At 38.4% G+C, this 27,308-nt stretch overlaps 1 protein-coding gene across 2 annotated transcripts; it reads left to right on the top strand.

Annotated features, from left to right (window-relative positions):
- Positions 1-1,644: 1,644 nt before the first annotated feature.
- Positions 1,645-27,102, top strand: LOC139136734 (mycocerosic acid synthase-like). Of its 2 annotated transcripts, none has more exons than XM_070704549.1 (6): positions 1,645-1,834; positions 2,782-2,974; positions 17,181-17,314; positions 17,684-19,170; positions 19,409-19,502; positions 19,989-27,102. In XM_070704549.1, exons 2-6 carry the CDS (start codon positions 2,784-2,786, stop codon positions 25,604-25,606), a joined length of 7,524 nt encoding a protein of 2,507 aa, XP_070560650.1. In that variant the 5' UTR covers positions 1,645-1,834; positions 2,782-2,783; the 3' UTR covers positions 25,607-27,102. The 2 variants fall into 2 exon arrangements, with proteins under 2 accessions (XP_070560650.1, XP_070560659.1); XM_070704558.1 differs by having other exon boundaries at positions 1,706-1,834; positions 17,987-19,170.
- Positions 27,103-27,308: the final 206 nt, after the last annotated feature.

Here is a 27,308-nt window from a genome sequence, read left to right as displayed (position 1 = left end):
GTGTAATTAATGTTATAGAAAACAAACATCGTACTGGCCAAGTGTTTGACTGGGAGTAGAACTCCACTAATGCGAGAACCTGGGATTGAAAGTTGCGGCTTTAAGAACACCGATTTCTTTTTCAAGTTTCACAATACTTTACAAAAATTGTAAATATCACATGCATGAATTTCAAACTTTATTTCTGTCTCTAATCCACCTTACATTGGTACTTGCTTTTGCTTGACCTGACGATGAGCCGTAAGTACAAAACCGTTCATGAGCTATATCATCGTTGGCCTAGTGTCTTTTATATTTCTGTAAATATTGACATTTGTTATCTTTACATTGCCATAGAGGGGACGCCATTTTGTTTATTTACCCTGAGAGTTGCCATGTCAACAGTCGTCGCGCGTGTGACATCGCTGTCATGCCACGCGCTCACTACCTGTTCGGGGGATACCGTGCACAGCACAGTGCCGGCGCCTTGCGAACGGCAGAATGTTCGCTAGAACTTGACTCAAAAAAATACCATGGGAAAACATTTCAAGACTCAACATGTTACTTCCATATTTTGCAACCAGAAATACCCGTGTTCCTCGAAGCCCTTCAAGTTTTTACGTCGGCGACATCGCTTCGCAGGCGGGGAGCGGCAGCCATTTTGTTGTTTACGTTGTTTACTAACAAACTGCTAATGTAGTTCGGGAAAACTCTAAAACTGATGACGTTCATCGTGCATATCTCGACGTTTACCGTGAAATATCACGGCTGATATTTTACGCTGAACGTCACTAGGATGTAGCAGTATGGGCATAGGTATATGATAATATTTCTTATATGTCAAAGTGATGATAAGGAACTCGAAAGTTGCACCGCAACATAAATATTGTATTGAAAGAAGCTACCACATTACATTTTCATTTTTCACAAAGTGGCATTTTTTTTTTGCCGGCGTATTCAAACTTCTGATTTTCTTTAATTTTATTCATTGTTACTGTAATCGAACATTACCGATTTGGCAAAAACAAGTTTGCGTATATATACATAGCTTATAATTTTTTTTATATTGGCAGGGAAAGAGGCTTGCCACCTCGGTTATAAAGATTTTGTTGGTAAAATTTGTGTTTTTTACATTGCGGATCCTTGAAGAAAGTGTTGAATGTAGTGAATTTGATAATTGCATGAAGGGAAAACTATTGCGAGACGCAATTGGATCTAATTTGTAACAAAGGTTACCGGTGTGATTCTTTAACGCTTACGTTTCGAAGCCCGAGTTTGGTTTCTCATTGGTTGCCAAGTGTTTTCTTTGTTAAATTTGTGTTTGTGATACTTTTCTGTGGCAGCAATGTTCCTTCTTGCAATGAATCTAGGATATAAACATTTGGGTTGCCTTGTGTAACTGGATAACGACCTGATTTGTTTGTTTCTTATTTCGTTTATCCTTGTTTCTACACAGGTTTAAAAGTTTACCATTTCTCTGTCTTCGCTGGTGATTTGCCCCAGAAAACTTTGAGCGAAGCCAACAACGCATTCCTAACCCCGCACCGTTCCACCAGTTTGCATTTTTTGGAAAATAGCCAGGTCTGCAAATGAATGATATGCCCTGGCCTGAAACTGATTTCCACTAATCGATTTTTACACCCCTGTTTTTCTGTAACCTCATAGGTACTGGGCACAGAACAGCTTTGTTTCTGGCTATGACGACCTGTGATTGGTCAATTTCTGGGCATACATTAAAATGCTCGACTTTTATTTTGTACGACGCTCTGCACGTTTTGTTAAGAATCAACGATCCCGTGGGCTTGCTGCTGCAATTTCGTCTGCATCGATGCTGTTCCATTCTCAAAGTGAAACGGTAACAATTTTCTACCTCATTTTATCATTTTTACAGAAAGTCACCTTGTCTACAAATCTTTGTATTTGTTTATATAGTTTTCGTTAACTTACACATGTTTTCTTAAAACAATCCTGGTAAGGTAGTATGCGCCTCGAAAGTGAAAGACTAAAACTTTTGCTCAAACTTTCCTTAAGGAAGTTTTCAACCATTCTCTTTCAAAATCAAAAATAAAAATCGGGGTCATCGAGCAAATTTTGGTACTAGAGAAACATATAACTCAAGATTTTTACCGATATTTAAAATTCAAAATGGCTGCCATCCCTGTTTTAACTCTTTGGAGAAAAATATGTTTCGAATTTCGAAAACTGAGCCGGTGAAAAATTTGCCTACACCAAGAGCTTTAAAACGAACCCCGAGAAGTTGTATATCAGAAAAGAATTGTAAAAGTCTGAGCCTCCGAAGATCTGTTCCCGAGGCGCGTTCTACCTTAACCCTTTCACCACCATGGTTTGTCCCAAATTCATTGTTTTCTATGGTAAAGTTGGACCTGTTTACAGGGAACTGGGGGTGAAAGGGTTAAAGGACTTTCCCCCTTCTTCATACTCTTCTTAAGTCGTTGAATATAGCGTTGGATTATTCACTTGTTTGAATTTCAATGTTTGTGTAAGATATCAATCGCTCGAAAATTCCTCTGTAGATTCTCTCGAGTTAAGGGTGTCTCTTCTCTCTTTACCGGCGGATTATTCGTCTTGTAGAAATACCAGCTGAATTTCATGTTCTTGGACAATAGAGTGACACATCAACGTACTGTCTGTCGCAGTAGATAAGACATACACAGAATGTTTAATATTACTTTCAAAAAGCAATGCATATTGAAATTTATCATGTTTTTCATTTTGTTATCGACTGTTTAACTTTCTCAGATGTTGATATTGTAATAACGAAATTACGGTCATTTTATTCAGAGATGGGCAACGCAACCAGCAAGGCGATCCCAAAGAGACGTGTGGTGGACGACGACCCAAGTCTTCCAATACATCGCAAAGTAGCAATTGTTGGTATCGGTTGTCGTTATGCCAACGGTATTGACGATGCTCAGAAGTTTTGGAAGATGTTAGTGGATGGTATGGACTGTACGTCACCGCCTCCTGACGACAGGTTAGTGGCTTTTTACAGCTTCCAGAAAAAGTCAGTCGACAGTTACAGTCTCCTGATAGGCAGGGAGATATTGTCCCCGATTAATTATCTACCCGATATAAAGTTTAGAGCGCAATTCAGGTAGGGAATATAAGACAATAATTTTAACAACTGATCACTCATCATATATAATACGCCGCGCTGGCACGGCAGATACATGTTTTTTTTTCTATTACTGTAACACAACAATGTGCCTTCTAGATGGAAACTATATGCCATAATTCATTCCTAATCAAGACGAACCAACCTAAGAATGTGGCACTTTTTATTGGCACTTCAAAGGCTAACAACCCCTCTTAAATCCTTAGTTTATTCTTTGAAGCCTTCTACAGCACAGTATTTTTGCCTGTCCCGATCGCCGTTCGACATATATGCCGCTTGACAAAAACACGAGTATTGCTTCTTCAGCTTGCTGTTTTCAGCCAGGTCATTCCAGACATTTTTCCTAGTGTAAGCATGTACTTTTTCTTTCTTGTTGTCCTTTTGTTAATTTTTTGCGAAGAGTTTTTTTCGCATGGGCGGTGTTTCGAGTTTCACCATTGTCCCATTGTCTTGAGAGTACGTGTCGTCTAGTCAAATTTTCCGGTTTTTTTTTATTCCCGCTATAATGGCTTTGGTCCCTTTTTTTGGTACCCTGTTTCTCCTGAGCACAGACAAATAGAAAAACGGACTGGCAACGCGGCATGCCTTTTGTTCCATGGTTATCTCGGTAGACTATGGCCTTTTCATATTAAAATGAGCTTCAAAGGTGATAAACTTTTTGAAGACTTTGTTTGTGGTTGATAATTGCACGAGATTATGCGAAAAATACGACGAGATGGCATCGTGCTGCCAGTCGCGTAGCACCCATGGTTACTTTGTGAGCTCTCAGGGCAGAAACACTGCTTCACGCCAATCAAAACATAACACGCCAGCAGTTTCATAAACATGTCCTTCCTTGACGAACGCGTAAAAGACGGTTTGACTGACCATAAACCATTGAGTAAAACCAGACAGTATCGATAAAAGACTCTTAAATGTGGTTCAAATTCACTCATTATATATTCATTAAAATATGAGAGGAATTTTCAGAATGGTAAAACTCACTTTCCTGAAGCTCAAAACACTCCCATTTTCCGCTAAGCACCACACGACAACAAAAACACAAACTTTTCCGAACATACTTTCGCCTAACAATTGGCGAAAATCCGAAAATTACCGAAGGATTTATGGTCGGCACTCTTCGAGAAATGAAAGGCAAAGCTAATGAGGCGAGGTGGACATGGATAGGTTACGTAACCGCTTCACGCCTTGAACAATACCCGTTGCGACTCTGTTTCTCTATTTGTCTGTGTCCTGAGCGAGTTTGGGAGTCAGCTGCGCCTTTTTCTGCTCTTTGGACCTCAGGATTTTAGTACGGGAGAGTCATTATTTAAGGGCCTGGGGGTCGGAGGAATTCATCTGAAACCATAAGATTTTGAGTAAACCCCCCTAACACACCAACCATGATGAATTTGAGAGTAACCATCCTCTCTAACACAGAAACTTGAACTGAACACCCTGTATCTGTACTTTTATATATCTGTACTCATCTGTACTTTTACATTATGTTGGACAATATTTGTCAATGTACTTTGAAGTGGGAGGTAATAAGTACACGTGTGTAGAATAAATTGTTTTGGGATTTTGTCGAAAATGTTGATTCACTATACATGGTAGTCTCGAAGAAAACTATTAATAATTAGATCAAATATAAACATAGCAATATCTGTGCTTTTGTAGAAATTGCAAAATTGACATAAATATACTCGATGAGAAAAGTGTGATTACAAGTGCGTATGTGTACAAAGAATTGAATTTTGGAATTTCAACGAAAATGTTGATCCACCATACATGGGAATCTATGAGAAAACTATGAATACTTTTTTCCAATATAAAACTAGCAATATCTGTGCATATATAGACTTTAGATAATTTGACATAAATGTACTTGATCAAAATCGGATGGTTAAAAGTGCATATGTGTAAAAGAATTTGATTTTTGAAATATCACCGAAAATCATAAAGGGTTGATAAACTATAAATGAGAGTCTATGAGAAAACCTTAAACAATGTCTTTCCGATTTAAAACTGACAATATCTGTGCATTTATAGACGTTGGACAATTGATATAAATGCACTTGATTAATGAAGAGAAATTACAAGTGCATCTGTTCTTTGTTTCATTCAATAACTATGCTAAATGCTTCAGTACATTTTCAAAACAAATTGAATAGTTCCTGCCTGTCTCTCCACATTTTGAGAAGTCACCCTTGTAGCTTTCAACTTTTTGAGTGAATCCCCTCTGATTCTTCACCACATTTTGAACGCCCCTTTTTTTTTGTATTTAAATTGTTTTATTGGTAACATTTTCTTTAGTAACATGAACTTAAATTAAAATGAAGTACAGTGCTTAGTTATCTACAATTTTGTGTAAAATTGAAATCCATTTGCTGCAATGTCTCTCTAGTTTGTCTTTTTCCAGAGCTATTTCGTACTCTAGATGGTAGTTGAATTTCACTTGCAACATAAAAGCTGCAAAGTGTGGTTTACTCTGTTTCATTTTCATGGCATAGATGTGTCTTTTGGCTAATAGTAGCTTGTAGCTTTCAGTTTCTTAAGTGATCACTTCTGATTCTTCCAATCAAAAAGCCGTAAATAATGATGGCTCTCTGAGTTGATTTCATGCAATAATTGATGTGAGGCAAGTTTGATTGATCCTTTTAGATGTATGCCCACCTCAATTTCGCAGATTTTTCTGTTTCTGTGTCATTAGAAAGATATTTGCTGTGTCAGCAATTATTGGAGCTTGTCTTAGGTACTACATGTGTTATTGCATTCGCCTTTTGAGCCTGAATTGTCAGCTAATTATATCATTCCCTGTATTCCGCACTTGTGTGGCAGTGCCGTGGATAAATGATTCCCCGTGTAGCGGCGGTATCCCTCCGAGCCATAGGCGAGAGGGACACACACCACCAAACATGGAATCACGAGCCCGCGATGCAGCCACACGAGTGAGGAATACGGGGGATTATATATTTATCACACGCATAGACCCCGTTTTCCTTGGAGAAAATCTTTCAGGCATGACATTTCATGCTAACGCTGGGAAAGAGCGATAAGGACTATTTAAAAACATTCATGCGCTTGTGTTATGCAATCATGGCTAGGCGACAGCTGACTTAACCATGCTCAGCTCTGCCTGTCGAGGTTACCATCGAACCCGCCGAAGGTACTAATAGCATCTCTCGTTCGGATTTTTGTGTACGAATCAAGCGGAAATACGAAGATGAGGGATTTTTAAGGTGCGGTGTTCAGTTGGTACGTACTTTAACATCAATGTGGGTGAAAATTCATTCATCAAATAACTGGCCGTGAAAGTGGTATGTCGCGACATATTACACTCAGCCGCGTTGTTATTTTTGTCAATATTCCAACACCATTCAAAGAATTCTGCTTTGCTAACTTGAAATTTTCAAAAGTATCAATTTTCATGTTTTTGAAATTGTCAATCGTATGTTTAATATTTTACTAATATATTGATCTTGTTTAAATATAATGAAGAACGATGTTCGGCTCTAATTCAACCAGATATGAACTGAAAATGCTCACGTTTCATTAAATATTGCACTATATGTAAATTTGAACCTCTGTCACATGTTTGCAACTTCATTGAAAGTGATATGATCAGTATAATGAACAATATTCACCGCCGATTTATTCTAAAAGTTCATGAAGTATACAAATATGTAATTAGCTGAAATAAAAATATTAAAGTTCTTTAAATTCTGTCATTGTATCACCACTTTATATAGAAAGTGTAATTACCTTTGGCCAAGTCCTTCAAGCCATATATGTCGAACTGTGAAAGCTCATTAGATGTGCAAATTATGAATTACCTGAAATGAAAATGTGAAATGACTTTCGATATTATTTTAACCTGGTACAATCATCAATTTACATAGCATGTTTTGCCAACTTTGATCAAGTAAATCCCTTATATATATCCGGGAATAGAAAAGATCATTGAATATTCAAATTAGGAATTGGCTGAAGAAAAATGCTTAATGACTTTCAATAATGTTGTATCATAGTATCTTTAATGTATATAGCAAGGTTCATCAACTTTGGTCCGGTCAATTCAGATATATCCCTAATTAGCAAAGTTCATTAAATATGTAAATTAGAAATTGGCTGAAGAGAAAATGCTTAATGACTTTCAATAATATTGTATTATAGTGTCATTAATGTACATAACAAGTTTCATAAATTTTGATCAAGTCAGTTCAGATATATATCCCTAATTATGAACATTCATTTTATATGCAAATTAGGAATTGGCTGCATTAAAAATGCTTAATGACTTTCAGAAATGTTGTATCATAGTAGCTCCAATACATGTAGCAAGTTTCATCAACTTTTAACGTATATCTGTTTTTTCTAAAATCATTAATTATGCAAATGAGCAAAAAGTATGCAAGCCACACCAACCAAAAACTAATCAGTTCTTGCCGTTTGCTAACTGAATCTATTTACTAGATTTGATTCTGATCTGATCAGCCGTTTTGAGATATCGGACCAACAGACAGACAGACAAACAGACAGACAGACACACGGACACACAGACAGACAGACAGATATCGCTGCGATATATGCTCACGTGTATGAACACGTGAGCAAAAAATCGGTATGACTATATGATCAGCGAAAATCTTGAAGCTCAGACGACAGAAATTCGACAACAAGGTACAATTCAGGAAACGTGATGCACAATATGTATGCACAATGCAATAACCTGTACATTCAAATGTAATGAAAATCTTCTGAACTTTCGTCGCTATTGAAGAACAAAATGGCATTTCTTCTGATACGTCGTAAGTCAGGAGAAGTGTCATCGTTACTGTCAGAACGTTCGTCGCTTCCTCAGTTTGATTGTTGGCAGCCGTGGCAGTGCTGATAGTGATGTTGAACTTTCATCTTGTCAGTGTTGCATCAGAAAACACCCTTGCTGCTGCAAGAGTCTTGGGTTATCGTCTATGCTGCTTTTGTTGGACATTGACAAAGACCCTTTTGACGAGGTAGACAACACAAAATGTCGGCAACATGGCAACGTCAGTGATGAAGAATAACAAATGATTCACCGCAAATCAAAGACCAAAAGACACAATGTCATAAACAGTTATAGTATGGACACCATTTTGTATTGTACAAGTATATTTAAATACCACATAATTCCCTATGCTCTGTTATCCTCCAACTTTTTCAAATCAGGAATTGAAAACCAGTTCCAAACAGCTGATTTTGTTTGTTTATATTGAAAGTAGTCAAGGTCCCATCTCAACCACTGTTGAATATGGATTCGTCATGGCCGTATAGCAATATTGTGACGTCAAACTATAGGGATAACTGGGTCTATGTATGTGATAACTTTAAATATCTCACTTGCAAGACCTGTTACATGTAGCTTTGGCTATAGCACTAAGACGTAACTGCATGCTTTGTTTATTCTGCCTCAGTATTGTCGTTTCACTGCTGACAGTGTTACCTTGTGTTGACTTACCCTTAGCTTGTGGCTGAAATGACGATTGCTTCGCAGCTACCTCAATTAGAACTTATTTGATGATTAACAAATTTGGTGGATAATCAGTAAAACGAAACGCTTCTTTGTTCTGTTAGAGCCCTTATATGGTAAATTTAGAGCTCGAAGAGCAGTTGAGGAATCAGAAACGATTGTTTGTTTCGCTCCATATTTCGTCAGATGCTTCGGTCTCTCCAGACACTTTTACTTTTCGTGGGCCGTTGATACTATTAGGATTTCTCATTCATCAGCTTCAGATAAGTCTCGTACCTTAGCCAGAGTAAGGACCAATGGTGTGAGAGCAGTTTCAGCTTCATGGGCTTTATTCCCAGGTATATCTCTGCCTGATACCCTGCAAGCAATGAAATAAAGATCTTGTGGTGTTTTGTTACCTGTGCCAACATCCGAGGCATGTTCCTGGGCAGGGTCGTATGTACTTTTCGGGGTCAGTTTGCTCAGGTGCAATGCAGTAGTGGGTTTGATTCTATAACAGAAAGAAACAATAATAGGCTGTCATATAGGTTATCCTTTCTGTTAGTTTTCGGTTACTTTTGTCAATATCAACCCCCCACAGCCCGTGGAAATCTGATAGGCATGTAGTTTCTGTCTCAAAAGTACAGTGTTATGTTCCTGTAAATAATACTTACCTTCGAGATGAAATTACTCAAGTCCATCTTCCCAGGCTTGACAATTGGTTCTATTCGGTTTGTTATGATTGTGAACAGACTTATAGTCTGTGGGCCAAGCCCTAGAAAAAGCTCTGGAAGTTGATTTTTTTACCGGCTAGTTTGTAGATATTGATATTATGTGAAAAGACAGTTTACAACATGCTTGTATGGAAATCACAATTTTCCATTGCAAAATCTTGCACATTAATTAGATTTTTGACCAAAAAGCTTGGTTTTTTTTGTAATTTTCAGTGAAAATGATGAAAAGTATGTTCTTACTCTGTTCATGATAGTTATTGTTGAGTGTACCAAAATAATTATAAGAAAAAATGAAAACAACTGTTATTTCATCGAAAAACATGAAAAAAGCACTTTTTTACCAAAAACACACATTTTCATGTTTTTTGTGAAAAAAAAGAGATGATGTGTTTATAGGTTTACTCTATGTTCAAAACCATGAAACTATTCCCTTTTCATCTCCAATTTTCTGACATGAGATCCACAAATATTTCTTAAAAATGTCTAACATATATTTTTTAACCAAAACTGCAATTTTTTTAACTTTTCACACTAAAAAGAAGATGTATCAACCGGGCATTTCCTATGATTTTGTTGAAACGGTTGCTGATCCTACATGATAAGGTGTGATGTGTTGTGTTATTCCTTCTTGAAAAACAGTGGTTGGTGTTACTTTCATATGGCTAAGTACCTTCTTTAAATTAATTTTTACCAAATATGGAGAAATCCCTAGGGTCCATACTTATCGTAATCTTAGCCATGATGTACTCAACTATTTGAGAGTATATGGTAAAAATTGCATTGAAGTTTCACAATTTACAAGGGAGAAATGACCACACTTGTTAGTCTTCACTCTAGTTTTTTATTCTTTGTGTTTTTTGTCAGATGAAACAATCAGTGGAAATACATTTCAATTTGAAATCTCCCTTCATTTGAAAGATAGAAGTGTCCATAGTTCTCTATTGTCGGTAAGCGTTATCCGCATAGTGATTACTATGATAGTATGATTGAATGTTTGATTTTGTCGATGTCTTCCATACAGTTTATCAGTTTATTCATTGTCACTTTCTATGTCTGAGGAGCTATCATTCTCTTCATCTGCTAGTTCACTTTCATCAATGTTTGTTGTGTTTGTACAGGAAACACACTGACACAGCTCTGTGCAATGCAATTTCACTTCTCTACATGAACATCTTAATGAGCATCCAGACTTCTTGCATTTACAGCTTACAAAATTGATGATAGAATCTGCAGGGGGAAGTGTCATCCACTGGATTGATAACTCTAGGTCTTGCACTATCCATCCATGTCCAAGTGGGCTTGGTGCATCCATTTTGGCTTGCAAACATCGTCTGTAGATTGCTGTTTGGTAGTTTGCACGCTGTGTATGCTATTTCAGACTATCTTTGTTTGGAGGGAGGGCACCATCACTTTGTAGGCCAAGACGAAAGCAGTTGTATCTTGCTTCATTCACATTACCGCATCGGCTTTGTCCATACAAATTACAGACAAAAGTACTCTATTTGTGTCATCAGGGTATCAGACAATGTCCATGACATTCCTAAGTCATGGAATGTGCCAGTGTAGGTATCACTTTCCAGCAGCATTTTAATCATCTTCTTCTTGCCTTTGCCTTTGAAAGCACTCATGCTATCACAGCCAGAGAACACATGAAGGCCAAGGAGAGCCAGGGCAGTCTTGTCTCCCAAAAACTCTGATATCTTGTTTACATAGAGGATTTTACCATTTTTGCTGGTTTGATGAAGGAACAGCTGGCCCTGTAATTGATGAGCACAACTCACAGCTAACATCAAGACATCTGTATCAGGACTGCGAATGACAATGTTGTCTGCCTCCCCGATGTATGATGCATGTTGAGCATGAAGTAGTAGTCTTGTGCCAGCCTCTTCATGGTCATACTGCAATTCAGGTACTTCAGTTACATCCATGACACCGTCTGCAGATTGCAACCTGTAGCATAACTCGCCATTGGTAACATACATGGTGATACCTTGCAGGCATTCTGATTCATATTCTTTCCATGATTCAAACAGAAAGAGTAGGAGAGATTCCTTATTCTTACCAGAGGCAAGATACTTTTTGAACTGCCTTGGCACATTTATAGTTGGTCTTGTAATCTGAATCTCGGTAAGGTTACCTGTGTTTGCCCTACGTTTTCTCTCTGCATCTTTTATGGACTGTTCTCTGTACTGATCGATGACAAAGTCAATTCTTGTGGCACCATACTTAGCGGCGATTGCTCTCAACTGGTAAAATATGCTGGATGCAAATTCTCCAAATGTAGCCGGTATTTTACTTTGTATTTGAATCATCGCCATAGCATCAACAATAATGGCAGTCTTGCCTTTGAAACTTAGGTCAACAGTAGCTTCATGAAATGTTGCCTCCAGATGATGTATTGGTAATATTCAAGATATGATAATCTGCAGCAGAATCTCCTCGGTTAGCCATCAGTATTTCACTTTGGCGATACTAAGGTCGAATAAACACTAGTTTGTCACCAAACCTTGTTTGCAGTCTTTTTTTTTAGTGACAGGTTTTTGTATGTTGATGCATCTATGTCTTCTTCGTCATTAATCATTTTAATAAAAATATTTCTCATCACATCCATTGTTATGCACTCCCTGCCTTCAATGATTCCCTTCTGTACAACTTCATCACAAAATTTCTCAAAGGATGGGGCATACATGATACCGCTGTCTACCTCTGCTTTTTTCTGATACGTGTAAGTTACACATCTTGTATAACTTAGGTAACATGATTGGTGATACTTAAATTCTGTACTGACAGTGTTGGAAACTGGCCAAAATATTTGCCAGACATCAGGACTGGTAACTTTCAAAACTTGCCTGTCCTGCCAGAAAGTTGCCTGTCCTGAATTTTTGACAAATCCATTCATTCAAAAAACACAAAACCATTATGTACTTCAAACTGTAAACAACTTTATTTTCAACATGAGTATTAACTGTGATCTTACAAACAAACTGTTCTGAATTCCACTGTTTGAAATGAATTCTAATCCGGACTTGAATACAAAATTTCTACAATAACAATGCTGATAACATTCTGATTAATTAATTAGTCAATTCAAACACACTTTGCCCATATCGCTCAAACAGTTAAAAGGTTTCACGATAGCGGTTTTAACAACGGGAAACAATTTTTTTAAAAATTTGTCTCCATTTTTGCCACTTTATAGTATAAAACCAAGATGCAATCTGTCATCGAATTGGTACTACAATCAACCAAACTGAAAAGATTGCTGAGCAATACAGAAAACATCATCTGGCAAAGAAAATCAAAAACTGAGAGAGCTGCCATATAAGTAATCAAAGTTGGCGGCATAAATTAAATAAACCAATACTCTCCTCAGACCAAACCGATTTCAAAGGCCGTTTACAGCAAATATTGTTAACGAAACTATGAAACCTGGGAATGGCTAAACACAGAGAAACAAGATTTATTTCTCGAAGCAGCCCTTCACAACATGCTTTTCAAACACCGGAAAGCAGGCACCAATATCGACCCGCAATCTTTTACAAAGTCCATGAAAAATTGACACAAAACTAAAAGTTCGGATAATCGATTTAAATGCCTAAAACAAACTAATCGTTGACAGATTAGTGCAAATTTACTGTTAACATAACGAGCACTAGCAACGCTCAAAATATGCCATAAAACAAAAATCCTTATAAGCGTCCAGAAACTCCGGTCGATGCTGTATGCTGGGTCATGTTAATTATAATATGACACAACACACTGGATCGCTCACTATAGAGTCAGTCAATAGTAGCTAACTCTCTCAATAACGAATCTGGCTTCTCTCCTCGAGACGAAGATGACTTCATCACACAACCAAGCGGATGGGATACAAAACAAAAGAGCGACTGCTGAAGGAACCCATTTTTGGTTCCAAACACCGTGAAGACGAATCACTCAATCAACAAACCGGTTTACCAGGGACCCAAATCACATGACTAAAGTCAAAGCACTATCGATTCACCAGTGTCTCGCCATATATATTCCACACAAAATAAATGCAATGATCCTTTTATTCACCATATCGTAATACTAAACAATCTTGGTAGAGCCGATGTGTGGAGTTGCCCTCATTTTCCTTTATATCCTTTACATCTTTATATCTTTCCTTTATATCTTTATATTTATAGCACTGGCTGATATCGCGCAAATCTCGCTTAGTGTGAGATTTACTAGTATGAGCGACTTCCTGTTTATCCGTGTTTACATGTCTCGCTTGCATTGCGTTCCGGCGTCACACAGTTGCACAGTTTCAGTAGCATAAGCGCGTCGAAGTCGGACGTATTGGTATACTACATTTCGTTTATTTTACACAACATCTAGAAGCAGCTGATCGATGAGATTACTGGGTATGCCGTATGGGCTATTATCGAGAGCCCGACACACGCACGTGGAAGTACAATTTTCTCCCGTCCGACTGGAAAGTTACCCGTCTCGGACGGGGAGGACGGGCGGTAGTTTCCAACGCTGTACTGACCAAGTCTTGACCTCGCAGTTGAATCAACAGTTTCTCGTCTTTCCTATGTTCCGCAGCTTTAATCAATGTATGCCCATCACTTTCACATGAAGTAAGTCTTTCATTTGTCTTCTTTTTTGTTATTGGGTCCCGTCTTTGTTTCCGACGTCTGCACAAGATGCATATCGGTGGTAATACACACTAGTACAGAAATTTGCGAGAAATTTGCGAGAAATGGACACTTTCTCGCTTTTTGCGAGAAGTGAGGGGGAATGCATAACTTTCTCACAATAACTTAGCGATAATTTAATTTTCTCGCAATCAGCTGGCAAGAACTGTGTTTTCTCGCTCAGCAACTGCGAGAAACTGAATTCTCGCAATCAGTCGGCGAGAAATTTGTTTTCTCGCTTTGCATCTGCGAGAAATTGTATTCTTCTATGTAAGCATTTCACAAAAAATTTACAATTTCTCGCAGATGCAGAGCGAGAAAACATAGTTCTCGCTGATTGATTACGAGAATTCAATTTCTCGCAGATGCATGCGAGAAAGCACAGTTTTCGCAGCTTGATTGCAAGAAAGTATGTTTTCTCGCTTACTTCTCGCAATACAGCGAGAAAGTGTCCGTTTCTCGCAAATTTCTCGCAAATTTCTGTACTAGTGATGTATACTTCGGCGTTTTGCTGCCGAAATGGCAGCGGAAGTAGGATTGGACCGCAGGTGTCGCTTTTTAGGAGAAACTTGGTATTGACCGTCATTATCAACTTCAGTCGGCTCACTTGATTTGCTTGTTAACAGCGTTTTCCGCACAGTACCTTTCTCTTTGCGTTTCTGTGCCTGAGTAAGCCGGTGTTTATCTGTAAAACGCTGATAGCATACACGGTGGAAGCCCGCCCGATCTCGGCATTCAGCGCTTACCTGCAGTGCTGTTTCCTGTTCCAAACCATCAGAATCTTTCCATACTTCAGTACATTGAAGCAATTTAGCTCATGATTTATCCGTGAAGGAATAAACAGGCTCATTTCTTTTCGTCTTCGCAACGTGACATACACACTGCATATTGGCTAGGGCGGCCATCTTGTACGTCTATATGACGCATTGTTTGATTGGATCACGCGATTGAAATGAGAACGTTTGTTGCTCTCGAGAAACAAACTAATGACCTTTTACCCCTATTTGCATCTACTTCATTTTTTAGGACTTTTTGGTTGAATTCTAAGCCCCTCTCAGGCAAAGGAGGTTGAAAAATTTGTTTTCTATATCTTTTGGGCAAGTATTTGTCATTTCAACCGTTTATAACTTCAAGATTCAATTTAGTTGCATTTTTGAAACAATAGATCCGGTCGGCCCATAGACTATTAGTTGGTAGGGCAATCTGAGAATGTTGTGCTTATTTTTAAGAGTCTACAAAGCCAGTAACTGAGGACTCAGGAGAGACTGTGGGCTATAGAGTCCTTAGAAAAGACCCCTTAAGTGAGACAAATATTCTCATACAGCTTCGTAATAGGCATATAGTTCACCTTTCTGAGGTATGCTTTATCTATCGAAATTAAACTCTTCGAGGGATTTTCCAATTGAGTATATCTTAGATCGCATTGAAGAAGACTGCACATCTCTTCATCAGAACTTACTTAGTATACTTTGTAAGGAAAAAGTTTTAAGTCAGCAATGCCAAGTAATCAATGAATTGATCATGTGCGTACAAAACTTACAAATTTATGAATTGTCAAAATTACTAGGGACCCTGCTGCATTTTATTTCAAGGGGCTAAAGGAGGTCTGCACTCGAGGCATTTATCTGCCATCCTTGTAGATCTCAGGTAAAAGATTATTTGGCCTGATTTTAGTAAGGAATTGTCATGTTGAAGTGGGTCGCCCTTGGACAGATTTTTCCTTTCCCTCTCATAAAAATTGCTATTGTTGAAAGGTGAGATGCAATGCTACGATATGAGAGTCCCTATAGAGGATCAAAAGTATGCAAATTTTAATGGACATTCCAAGGATTGGTGTTTAATATATAGTGCACCACCATGTCTCGTATACGCAGAAAATTATTCACAGATGACGAAATCAGTGAACTATCATATTGCAACATGAGTGAAATACATTGTATAGTAATAAAATATGTAATGTGCATCAAGTGACAAACTAGCACATCTAGAGATAAATATCAGTTACATGCAGTCTCCTTGAGTCATACAATGCCGTCATGATTGCCATACCCCTACACAATCTGAATTTTCAACGAATATTGAGGATTCTCTCTCTCCTGCAGGAGAGAAAGCTCCATGTATCGATACACGTTTGGTCTTGTTATTCTGGGAGGCAATGATGAATGGATCGGACATGATCAATCAACAAGATCATGGACATCGCATAAACTGTACAGATTAAAGAGAGAACAAAAGTATTAACGTGATCTTCATTGATTGGTGTTTTGTAACTGATACTCTACAGCATGACCTTGAAAGTAAAGAATGGTTTAAGATCACTCGTACAAATGCAATATTAACACTGGAAACCTTCCAAATCACATTCATGTAGCGCTATGATTAGTAAGGAACTACACATATTTGAGGAGAAAAAAGGAGATTTACATATCTTGCATGTTTGAATGGCAAAAAGTGCGATATTATACCATAAATGTGACTTTTTAAGGGCCAATTGAACTGTCCTTCCTTTTTCCAAAAAAATCACGTGGCCAACAACATCTTGTATTATGTAAGACAACTTAGATCGAACGTATTTGCAGGCAAAGTGGCAGCATGTAAGACTGACTGGTGATAAAGGATCACACGCCAGAGGACAATGTTCTCTATTCATATTCAAAGGAGGGATAATGACGGTAAATAAAATCGCAACGATTCTCTAAATGACAAGTTAACAGTTTTATGCAAACATAGGTCTTGTCTCATTGTCAGTATCAAAGAGGGTGAGAAATACTTTATTTTTCCATACTTTAAGAACAGGCAATCTTCGAAAAGACCAATAAGTTACTGGCTCGACTTTGTGGAGCATGAAAATTTCACACTTTCATTCATCACTTTTTTGGGGGTTGCAGTCAGTGAAATCTTGATTATTAAAGCAATCAACTTGATTATTAAAGCATGTTTTTGGACGTAGGATGGGTATTATTGCTTTTAATTGTTTGGTTGTCAGGAATCGTCACCCTTACTACCTAGCTGTAAATGTAAAACATGTACAAGCTGCACATATACAGCACATACATATGCATGATCGCTTTCGTCATTTATAGTTCTGTTCCCTTTTCTTAATAACATGTAAACTTTAATCAATTTACTATCCAAATATTGAAAAATTCAGATGACATCTCAAAACAAGGGTGATAATGATGTGTCATTATTCATTTCAGATTTGACACTTCTTATTTTTTATATCCTGGTGGCCCTGAGAAGAAACACCCTGGAAAAATGTACAATCAGCGAGGTGGATATCTAAAGTATGACGTGTACTCCTTTGATAGAGAGTTCTTCAAAATACCCCCAGGTAATATCACTTCTATATACTAGTAACATCAGTGCCACATTTATTAAAACTGACAAAGGCAACCAATAAACAGGGATGCCAGTCGTCTGTGAATAAATGTGCCTCGATGATGGCTAGTTCCCTCTTATTTACGCTCGAAAGCTATGCTGCTGATGTTTTCAGAAAACACTTTTGCCGTTTTACATTTTGGCCTCAGCGAGGTAAAATGTGACTATACTAAAAATGTAATATAAACAGAAAACATTCAATAACACTCAATGATTATGTAATATCTTTCTCTGTTGGCGCATACACTCAAATACTTTTTCAATTGGACTATTCAAAGAGATATCGCTAACATTCTTTATGCATCTTCTCCGTTTACATTAGATGAGGCAGCATATATGGACCCTCAGGTTCGTCTGCTTTTAGAAGTTGTCTTTGAAGCTTTCGAAGATGCCAGTTTACCAATGTCGGGCATTCGAGGTTCCAACACTGGTGTTTATATCGGTCTTACTGCAAGTGAATATCAGTCTCTTGCAACACACCCACCTGGCAATGTCAGTCAATACACAAACTCGGGCGTGAACACATGTATGGCTTCTAACAGAATTTCATTTGAGTTTGATTTGAGAGGTCCTAGCTACACAATTGACACAGCATGTTCATCATCTCTTTATGCCATACACCAAGCATGTGAAGCTATCAGAAATGGTGACTGTCAGATGGCTGTTGCCGGGGGAGCCAACCTTCTACTCCTACCAGCAACAAGCATTGGGTTTTGTCAAGCGGGAATGCTGTCTCCTGATGGGAGGTGTAAAAGTTTTGATGCCAAAGCTGATGGTTACTCAAGAAGTGAAGGTGCTGGTGTTGTGATCTTGAAACCTCTTGCAAAAGCAGTAGAAGATGGTGATCAGATCTATGCAGTGGTTCGAGGAGGTGCTCTCAGTAATGATGGACGTACACCTGGAATCGCCAATCCCAGCTATGAAGCCCAGGTTGACCTGGTTGAAAGAGCATACAAACATGCAAAGGTGGACCCTTATGATGTCCAATATGTGGAGGCCCATGGCACTGGTACCCAAGTGGGCGACACTACTGAAGCTAATGCTCTTGGAGAGGGGATGGGAAGGGGACGACCAGAGGGAAAGAAGCCACTGTACATAGGATCAGTCAAGTCCAACTTTGGTCACACTGAAGGCGCTGCTGGTGTTGCTGGTGTGATAAAGGTAGCCCTTTGCCTGAAAAATAGAAAGATTCCAAAAGTTGTCCACTTCAAAGAGGGGAATTCTAAGATAGGTTTCAAGCAAAATGGTATACAAGTACCAGAAAAGCTCATTCCATGGCCTACAGTTTCTAAGATGGTAGCTGGTTGCAGTTCGTTTGGTTTTGGTGGGGCAAATGCCCATCTTGTACTTGAAGACTATTCGAATTTGGACGATATCAGCCAAAATCAAGACCAGACAGTTAAACTTGAAGAAATCGGCCAAACCAATATGGGACTGTTACCAACAATATTGGTTATATCTGCGTCAACAAAAGAAGGACTTAAAAAGCGTATGTCAGGTTGGATTGAGTATCTGGAACATGACATTGGTGCAAGTTTCATCGAGTTTGCAAATGCTGCATATACATCGGCCTTGAAAACACAACACCATAATCACCGAGTGGCTATCATTGGTCGGACAAAAGAGGATGCGATCAAGGAACTCAGGAAAAGATTGGAAGAGAAACCTACTGATAATTTGGTGGAAGGTGTGGCACGGGATCCTTCACAGTCACACATTGTGTTTGTGTTTTCTGGTATGGGCACACAATGGTGGGGAATGGCAAGACAGTTGATGAACAACATTTCATCATTCAGAGAGACAATAAAGGTAAATATAGTAATTTTGAGCGACTTGCACTAAGACGTGTGTAGTTATCAACAATGTGAACATATTTAATAGACAGGGAAAAGAACAATCAATAAATTATGCGGTACTTTCTTAATCAATTTAAGTTACTGTTATTTTATTCAGTCAAGGAGGTAAATGAGGTCATAAACTCTGAATGGCATGACAAAAGTATGTGTGGTACCTTGATTCAATTTACATCTTTCATTTCAATTAACAGAAAATTGACAAAATCCTTCGCAAGTGTGGTGCAAAGTGGTCACTTGTAAAGCTGCTGACATACGAAGGTGACAGAAATTTTATTAATCAAACAGGTAGGTACCGAAAGTGTGTACAGTTTGTGTTGGACTAATGGCATGTTGCTTATCAAGTCATTCGCAAATCGTTTGACGTAACAACGATTAAGAAAGACATCTTATTAAAAAGAACCATTAAAAACATATCATCCCTATGACTGCATTATGTTTGATCGGTTAGAGCAATTTTATTCTCTTGATTTTTTTCATGTGCTTGTCCCATTTTGTCACCAACCAAATCATAGAATGCATTGCAAATGCAATATCATGTCAATGGTTGTCTATGATCAATTGAAATACCACAAATAATCAATCTGAAAGGTTTTATCAACATTGACTATGGTCTTTTAAGACTGTGTGATATGATGTAATTCCATTTCGATGAGGGAGACCATAACGTCAGTCTCTTTGAATTCCACTGGCTTCCTGAAGAACAAGATGTATATAATTATGCAAAATCTATATATCTGATAATGCAGAGTTTGTAAATTTTAATTATTTCAGAAATTGCTCAGCCATCAATATGTGCTGTACAGATTGCACTGGTTGAACTGTGGAGATTATGTGGAGTTAATCCACATGCCATTGTTGGTCATAGTGTTGGCGAAGTTGCTGCAGCATACACAGCTGGTTTACTGCCGCTTGAGGATGCAATTCGTGTAATATACAACAGAGGTCGGCAACTACGACATACAAGCGGGTCAGGCACAATGCTGGCAGTGATACATCCCATCCAAGATGTAAATGATGAGTTAGAGAAAAATCCTGTCAAGTACATGCTTGATATTGCTGCTATCAATAGCCCTTCTCAAATGGTATTTTCAGGTGATACATCTGTGATTCAAGATTTTTCTTCAGATCTTAAATCGGCCGGAATTAAAAGTGTAATTCTTAAAGTGAATAATGCATTTCACAGCCGTCAACAAGAGGTCATTAAAAATGGTTTCCTAAAGAAAGTCAGATTTCTTTCGGAATCTGCTAAGAAGGCCCAACAACAAAGTGGCCTCTCTATACCAATGTTATCCACAGTAACAAATGAATTCGTTACCAAAAAAGATGTATTTGACCCAAACTACTGGTACAAAAATATCAGACAACAAGTGAAGTTCATGGCTGCAATTAACATATTACTTGAGGATGGTTACACAAGCTTTCTTGAAATTGGCCCTAATCCAGCCCTTAAACCAGCCATAAATGATATTTTTTCTGCAAGTAAATCACGTCATTCAAAGCCATTCACTACACACTCTTTAAAGCGACCAAGAGACATCAACACACTGTCTGATGATCTGATTGATCTTATGCAGTCCTTTGGTAAGCTTTACGTTGAAGGTTGTCAGGTAGACCTGGAAAGTTTATTCACAATGGGTCAATACAAAAAGTGCCCCGTACCATCCTATCCATGGCAACGAGTACGCTGCTCATGTGAATCAGAAGAGAGCAAGATTTTATACACTTTTCCGATGCAATGTCATGCTTTGCTTGGTGAAGCGCAGGATGTTGCTGATATTGTTGACTCTTCCTTGTCTGTTTGGAAATCAGAAATTTCTCATGTAACAATACCATGGGTGAAGGACCATGTTGTCCAGGACAATGTCATAGTTCCAGCTGCTGCATATGTTGAAACAGCTCTTGCTGCATGTCGAGAGTTAAACAAATCCGAGACTTTGTTCAAACTTCGGAATGTTTCCTTTGAGCGTTTCCTATTTGCACCATCTTCTTCTTTGGCAACATCAACGGTTAAAACGTCAGTTGTCAAGGATGATGGAGATAATGCCACATTTACGCTGCAAAGCAAAGAGTCAAGCAAAAATGCATGGGCTCTACATTCAAGCATGGAGATGCTCCTTGGTGAAAACGCAAATCATCTTACAAATGTTAAGATATTCAAGGATTTCCCAGTTAATATTGAAAACTGGAAGCAATCTTCTGACGTTGTGCTCAGTAGAGATGACTTTTATATTATAGCAGCAAAGAGTGGATTCAACCTTGGAAGTTCTTTTCGATGCAATGCAAAGGTTTATTTGAATATTAATTCAGGTGGGGGACTTTTCTTCTCTGAAATGTCTGGAGAGGTCCAACAAGAGTCAGGAAGATATATTTTTCATCCGGCATATTTAGATTCCATCTTCCAAGCATATGCTGTTCAGAAATATTCCATTGATAAAAGAAATCACGAAGATGCCAACATAACGTTTACTCCAACATTTGGAGTTCCAAGGTCGATTAGAGAAATTACACTGAGGGGACGGCCACCGAGAAATATGGTTTTCTTCATGACAATGAAGAAAGCTGAAGATGCATTCTATTCCGATGTCACAATTGCAGATGCAAAATCGATGGAAATTTTCTGCGAGATGAAAGATTTCAAGTTTGCAGATATTAAGTCGTCTTCTGATGAGGAAGTGCTTTGGCATAGTGAATGGCAAAAGGTCACAACCATTTCTGCAAATGGCAAATACACTCAAGAGATGATTTCTGTACAGAATGCAAAGCAAAGGAAATATCTCCTGGTTGGAGCTGATGATGTTTTTTCATCTTACCTGAAATCCTATTTAGAGGAAAATGGAAATATAAATAGGTTTGCTCCTGTCCAATCGAGTATAGATTCTTTGGAAGGAGAGGTCAAAGAAATGTGTTTATCATGTGATCCGACTGATGTTATCATTACAGCAGCATTAAGTCTTGAGCAGGATAGAGAATGTCTTATCAACTGGAAATCATTTGAAAACGCTCAGTTTCTCAGTGGAATCATTTGCCAGAGTATTTACAAAGTTCTGAAAAGCATTCACGAAAACCATTATCCTAATCTGTGGTTGATTAGCCGTGGAGAACGAGCAGTTACTGCACAAGAGGAAACAAATCCTGAAATGACAGGAGTTACCGCAGTGGGTCTCACAATATTACATGAGAATCCAGAGTTCCCAGTGTACATGATTGACTTGCCATTGCATACTGATGGTCAAATTATAGCCTCTACCGTTTTTCACTTCCTACAGAATCCACTTGTGTATGAAAACCACATCGTCCTACGGCAAAATCTAGAAGATAAAGGGTCCTTTGACATCTATTCACCCCGTGTTATAAGTCAGGCAAAGGCAGATTTTGCAGGAACTATAAGTACACAGTCCTGGGTCCTTGTAGACAATAGAGATAAATCTTGCCAGTTCAAACAACAAATAGGTGATTCCAAGGATTGCCTTTGTGAAGGGCAAGTCATGGTAGAAGTCATGAGTTGCATGCCAATTTTAAGCCAAGGCGAAGCAATTTACAAACAAGAATCGTTTGTGTTTGCTTTTGCTGGCAGAGTAAAAGATGTCAGTCTGCCATTTAACACAAGAAAACAGGGTGATTTGGTCGTTGGTGTGACCAAAGATAATTTGCCATCCACTCTTTTGATAGATGAAGATTTGCTCTGTAATATACCAACATCCATCTCTGCCAGTGGGGCATTAGCAGCTACTGTCCATCTGTTGGCTCCATTTGTTACTCTTACAGACATAGGTAATGTAAATGATGGTTTAAGAATGTTAGTGTACCTTTGTGATATCGATGATGGTGAAGCCGAGGCAACCGTAATTCTCGCAAGGTCACTAGGAATACATGTTACGACTATATCACTCGACTCAAAGGGGGAGGAAACTCGGTCAACAAGTGACTATAACTCTGAGGGTGAACAATCAAGTCCAATGTTTGAGTTAGATGATGGATATGATGTTATCATGTTCAGTAATTATACTGAAACAATGAGAAATCAGTTGCCACATCTGTGTACTCATCTGAGGCCTATGGGGAGAGTTGTCTTTCTGAATAATGGTATGGTGAGCGATAAAACCAGATTGGCACTTCCTATACTTACCAATGTTGTTGTCACCAATTCAAATGCAGTAATGGCCCACTTTGCGTCCTCGCATTTCTTCCAACAGAAAACTGAACAATTACTACAGTGTCTTTCTACATCATCAAGTAATATCAACCAATTTTTGGAGAAAATCTCGCAAAAGGTTTGCATATCTGAGATATCGGCTCAAAGGAATATCAGAGACAATGGGCTAATAATCACTGTCGACAGAGAGGAATTGTTTGTTCCAGTTGATTTTGGTGACAATTATTTTCATATGAATGAGAATGCATCTTACATAGTGACTGGCGGTACCAAAGGCTTAGGCAGCGAGATAGTAGAATGGTTGGTAAAGTGTGGAGCAAGATATGTCATCACATTTTCTAGAAGTAGTGCTCATGAGCCAAAAATACAAGAGCAGTTTTCAAAGCTCAGAAGTCATGGTGCGTTCATAATGATGATGAAGGTAGATGTCTCCAGCTATGACCAAGTTGAAAGAGCATTACGGAAGATTAAGTTGGATGATAACATACCACCGGTTAAAGGTATATTTCACTCTGCTGTAGTCTATGCAGACACATTGTTACCGGAGATGACAAGTGAAATTTGGAACAATGTGATGTCTGTTAAGGCTTACGGCGCTCTCGTGCTTCATAAATTAACAGTAAAGATGGAATTTCCTATCAAATACTTTGTACTGCTATCCTCCATCGTCGCCCTTATTGGCAATGCAGGGCAAGCCAACTACTGCTCAGCAAATACCTATCTTGCTAGCTTGGCTCAGCTGAGAAGGAGCCTCAACCTCCCTGCAACTGTTTTGTATGGTGGGGTAATTAACAGCACAGGGTTTGCTGCAAGACGAGGTTATGTGGAAATTTGGGAAGAAAAAGGGTTGAAAAGTGTTAGTCCCGCACAACTTTTGAGAGTTTTGGGCACAATGTTGAGAGTTGATTGCCCAGCACTAGGGCTAACATCAACGTTTAGCAAAGATAAATATTATACCAAAAACAAACGGATGATGTTGTCACATGAAGGTATTGAAGATTGTCGATTTTCAAGCTTCAAGGCCCTGTATCCCAAACAAGAAATGTCCCTGTACTCCAAAGCAAACGCGTTAGAGAATGACATACTTTCAGAGGAGCCGACAAAGGCACTGGCAATCATTGATAATTATCTCTGCAACTCCTTGAAAAAGCTTCTTGGTATAAGCAGTGACATTGAACTTGGTTCATCACCTTTTACTCTGGGAATAGATTCCCAAAGGTCTTCCATGTTTGGCACCTTAATTGAAGAACGCTTCGATGTCACGATTCCACCAGTTGATATTCTGAACGACAAACTTACTATCACCAGCCTAGGTGAATCTATTTATCAAAAAATGGTTAGTAAAAGAAGGAATCATTCAATTCCTGAAATGCTGAAGGTTGAAAGGAAAGGATCACCACTTCTCGCAGTGGCTGGCCCAACAATCGATGCAAAATCACAATTGATATGCTATCCCCCTAATAGCGCCGGGCAGACACTTTACAAAGATTGGCATGATCCATTCAACAAGCGGGGGGTACAGACTATTGTGATTCAGCTTCCAGGTTGGGAGGGAAGGGAGAAAGAGAAGCCCTTTAGTCAATTACGGGATATTGTATCTCTTGTTGCTGAAGAATTAAAGCAAATCCTCATACCAGGTAGATTCTCATTTTATGGCCATAGCATGGGTGGCTTGATTGCCTTTGAGGTGACTCACTATCTGGTAGAGAAATATGATATATGTCCTGTACACCTCTTTGTTGGTGGCTGTTTTGCACCGTCTTTGCCATATCCTTATCCAAATGACTTCAACGTCCCCAACTCCGTGCTTCGTACAACAGCCAATGTACCAAACACATTGAAAGAGTATGGTGCAGAATTTAAGTTCTTAGAGAAAAGTGTACTCAATAATAAAGCTGTGATGGCACGAATTCTCCCTTCTATTGAAGCAGGACTAGCAATATATAAAACATACCAGCGACGTCAAGCAATGCCACTACCTTGCCCTCTGACAGTGTTTGCTGGTAAGAAAGATGAATATGTAAAGCCAAACATGGTTGATGGATGGAAGAGTGAAATCACAAGCCGACATCAGTTCAAGAAAGTACTTGTTCCGGGCAGACATCTTTTCCTTGCAACTTGTCCAGAGATGCTTGTTCAAGAAATACTTGATTCTCTTATAGATTCACCGCACAGAAACAGAGAAGATATACTTCTTACAAGTAAATCAAATAGGCAGATTCCAGCACACAAATAGGACAGAGTTTCCATAATGGTAGTGTTGGCAACATCAGTGCTTTTGGTTAAAGTATCTTTAATTAGTTAAAGGTATCTTTTACTCAATGAGTATGTTTGAATTTGTGACAACTGATAGGAAGCAGTTAGATTTCCCCATGCTTTTTAACACATTGCCCCCCTTTGTAGATTGAAATATATTTGATCCCATATAGCTGTGCAGAGTTACATTGAACATCTGATGTGTGATCGTTTTATATTTGCAATGAATGTTGCTCTAGAGGGTTCATATTTTGCACGCATTTCCTGTACTGTCTGTGAAAATGTAGTCCCATAGGATTAGGATTACTATTTTGTATATCAAATCCTTGCACGTTCTTGTGCACCTTATAAACTGAAAACTGGCATATTAAATTGTATATGTGTGTTTCGAATTCGTATTTCCCTTGTGTGTTTTTGTTTATCCCTGCAAAGTATATTTTACTAGCAGAGTTGCTCGTTGAATGTTAAGTGAAGTCCTCGTTCAAACACTTAGATTGAATCTATACCAATCGAAAGTGGTACAATCTCTGGTTTCTTATTTCATGATAAGAGAAGAAAATGCATAAGCAAACTACGAACTTTCTGTAGGTTTCCTGTCACAATTGTTCAATTTTGGGACTTTTTCTTGTCAAAGCATATCTAACTGTTTGTATGTTAACGAGGGCTGCTCTCTGCTCTCAAATACTGTTTCATGAGTCTTCCAACACAAGTCTAGCAGATACGCATCATTTCATAAACGTGAGACCGTACGATATTTCTCTGCTTTGCAGGGTCCTGTCTTCTGTAAACATTCTGTGCCTTGTCGATTGACAAACGCCAATGGACATAGACACTTTTTTTCATCGTTAAAAACGTTTTATCCGTTTTCTTGTCCGTATTTTGATTGTAATATTTTACGTCGATCGATCCGCCTTTGGTAAACGCTCTCTGCCTTTGCCAATGTTAGGCCAATGCTCATATAAGGTATCCATTTCTAGCAGTAAGAAATCAGAAATGCATCATGGATGTAGGTATTTTTGTTAAAACCCCTGGACATCCAGGCCTGCTACTATATTTGGAAATGATTTACTCAATCCTCAAATCGCAAGTCACAACTTCCCAGAAAAGCACCTCAATATCTGGAAACCTTTATCTTCCACTTCTATCGTATGCGTATTGTCGATTTTCTATCTCTTATATACCAAATTACATTGAATTGTTGGAACGGGATTGATCACACGGAATTGGATCTTTATTTAAGTATTTTAAATATGCCATACTTACATGCCCACGTCAGTCAGAAGCATGTATGAAAATTTGCGATGACTTTCCCTTAAATAAAACCATGCTGTGTACAACATTTCATTCTCATTGATTTACACAATATACCCAACAAAGTCCGTTCTCTGGACTTTTCAGCTAATGATTTTAATTAATAAAGGTCTACCTGACAACCTGACAACGTAATTTAAAGAAGTCATAGTCAGAAAAATGTAAAAACTTATCCCGGCTATTGAAGTACTCTTTTTTGAGAGTGGGGATTTGGACGAGTGGTTCTGTCTATTGCTTCTCCGTTAGCTGACTGGATACAGTAGTGTGTTGTGAGTTCGAACCAGATTGAAAACACCGTGTGTATCCGTATTTAGTAACATTACGTCATATTAAGTTCTTCTCCCAGCTTCTCGTAACAGAAATTTGTCTAT

This window comes from Ptychodera flava, chromosome 1 (assembly GCF_041260155.1).
Source record: "Ptychodera flava strain L36383 chromosome 1, AS_Pfla_20210202, whole genome shotgun sequence".
Taxonomy (NCBI): Eukaryota; Metazoa; Hemichordata; class Enteropneusta; family Ptychoderidae; genus Ptychodera; species Ptychodera flava.
The sequence above is the reverse complement of the archived record's forward strand: the minus strand, read 5'-3'. Positions and strand labels throughout refer to the sequence as shown.

Excerpts from the sequence above, each read along its gene's own strand:
- LOC139136734 (XM_070704549.1), top strand. The coding sequence starts at position 2,784 with ATGGGCAACGCAACCAGCAAGGCGATCCCAAAGAGACGTGTGGTGGAC. Across the intron at positions 17,315-17,683 it reads GTTCTTCAAAATACCCCCAG|ATGAGGCAGCATATATGGAC; the intron begins GTAATATCACTT and ends CGTTTACATTAG. Across the intron at positions 19,171-19,408 it reads CATTCAGAGAGACAATAAAG|AAAATTGACAAAATCCTTCG; the intron begins GTAAATATAGTA and ends TTCAATTAACAG.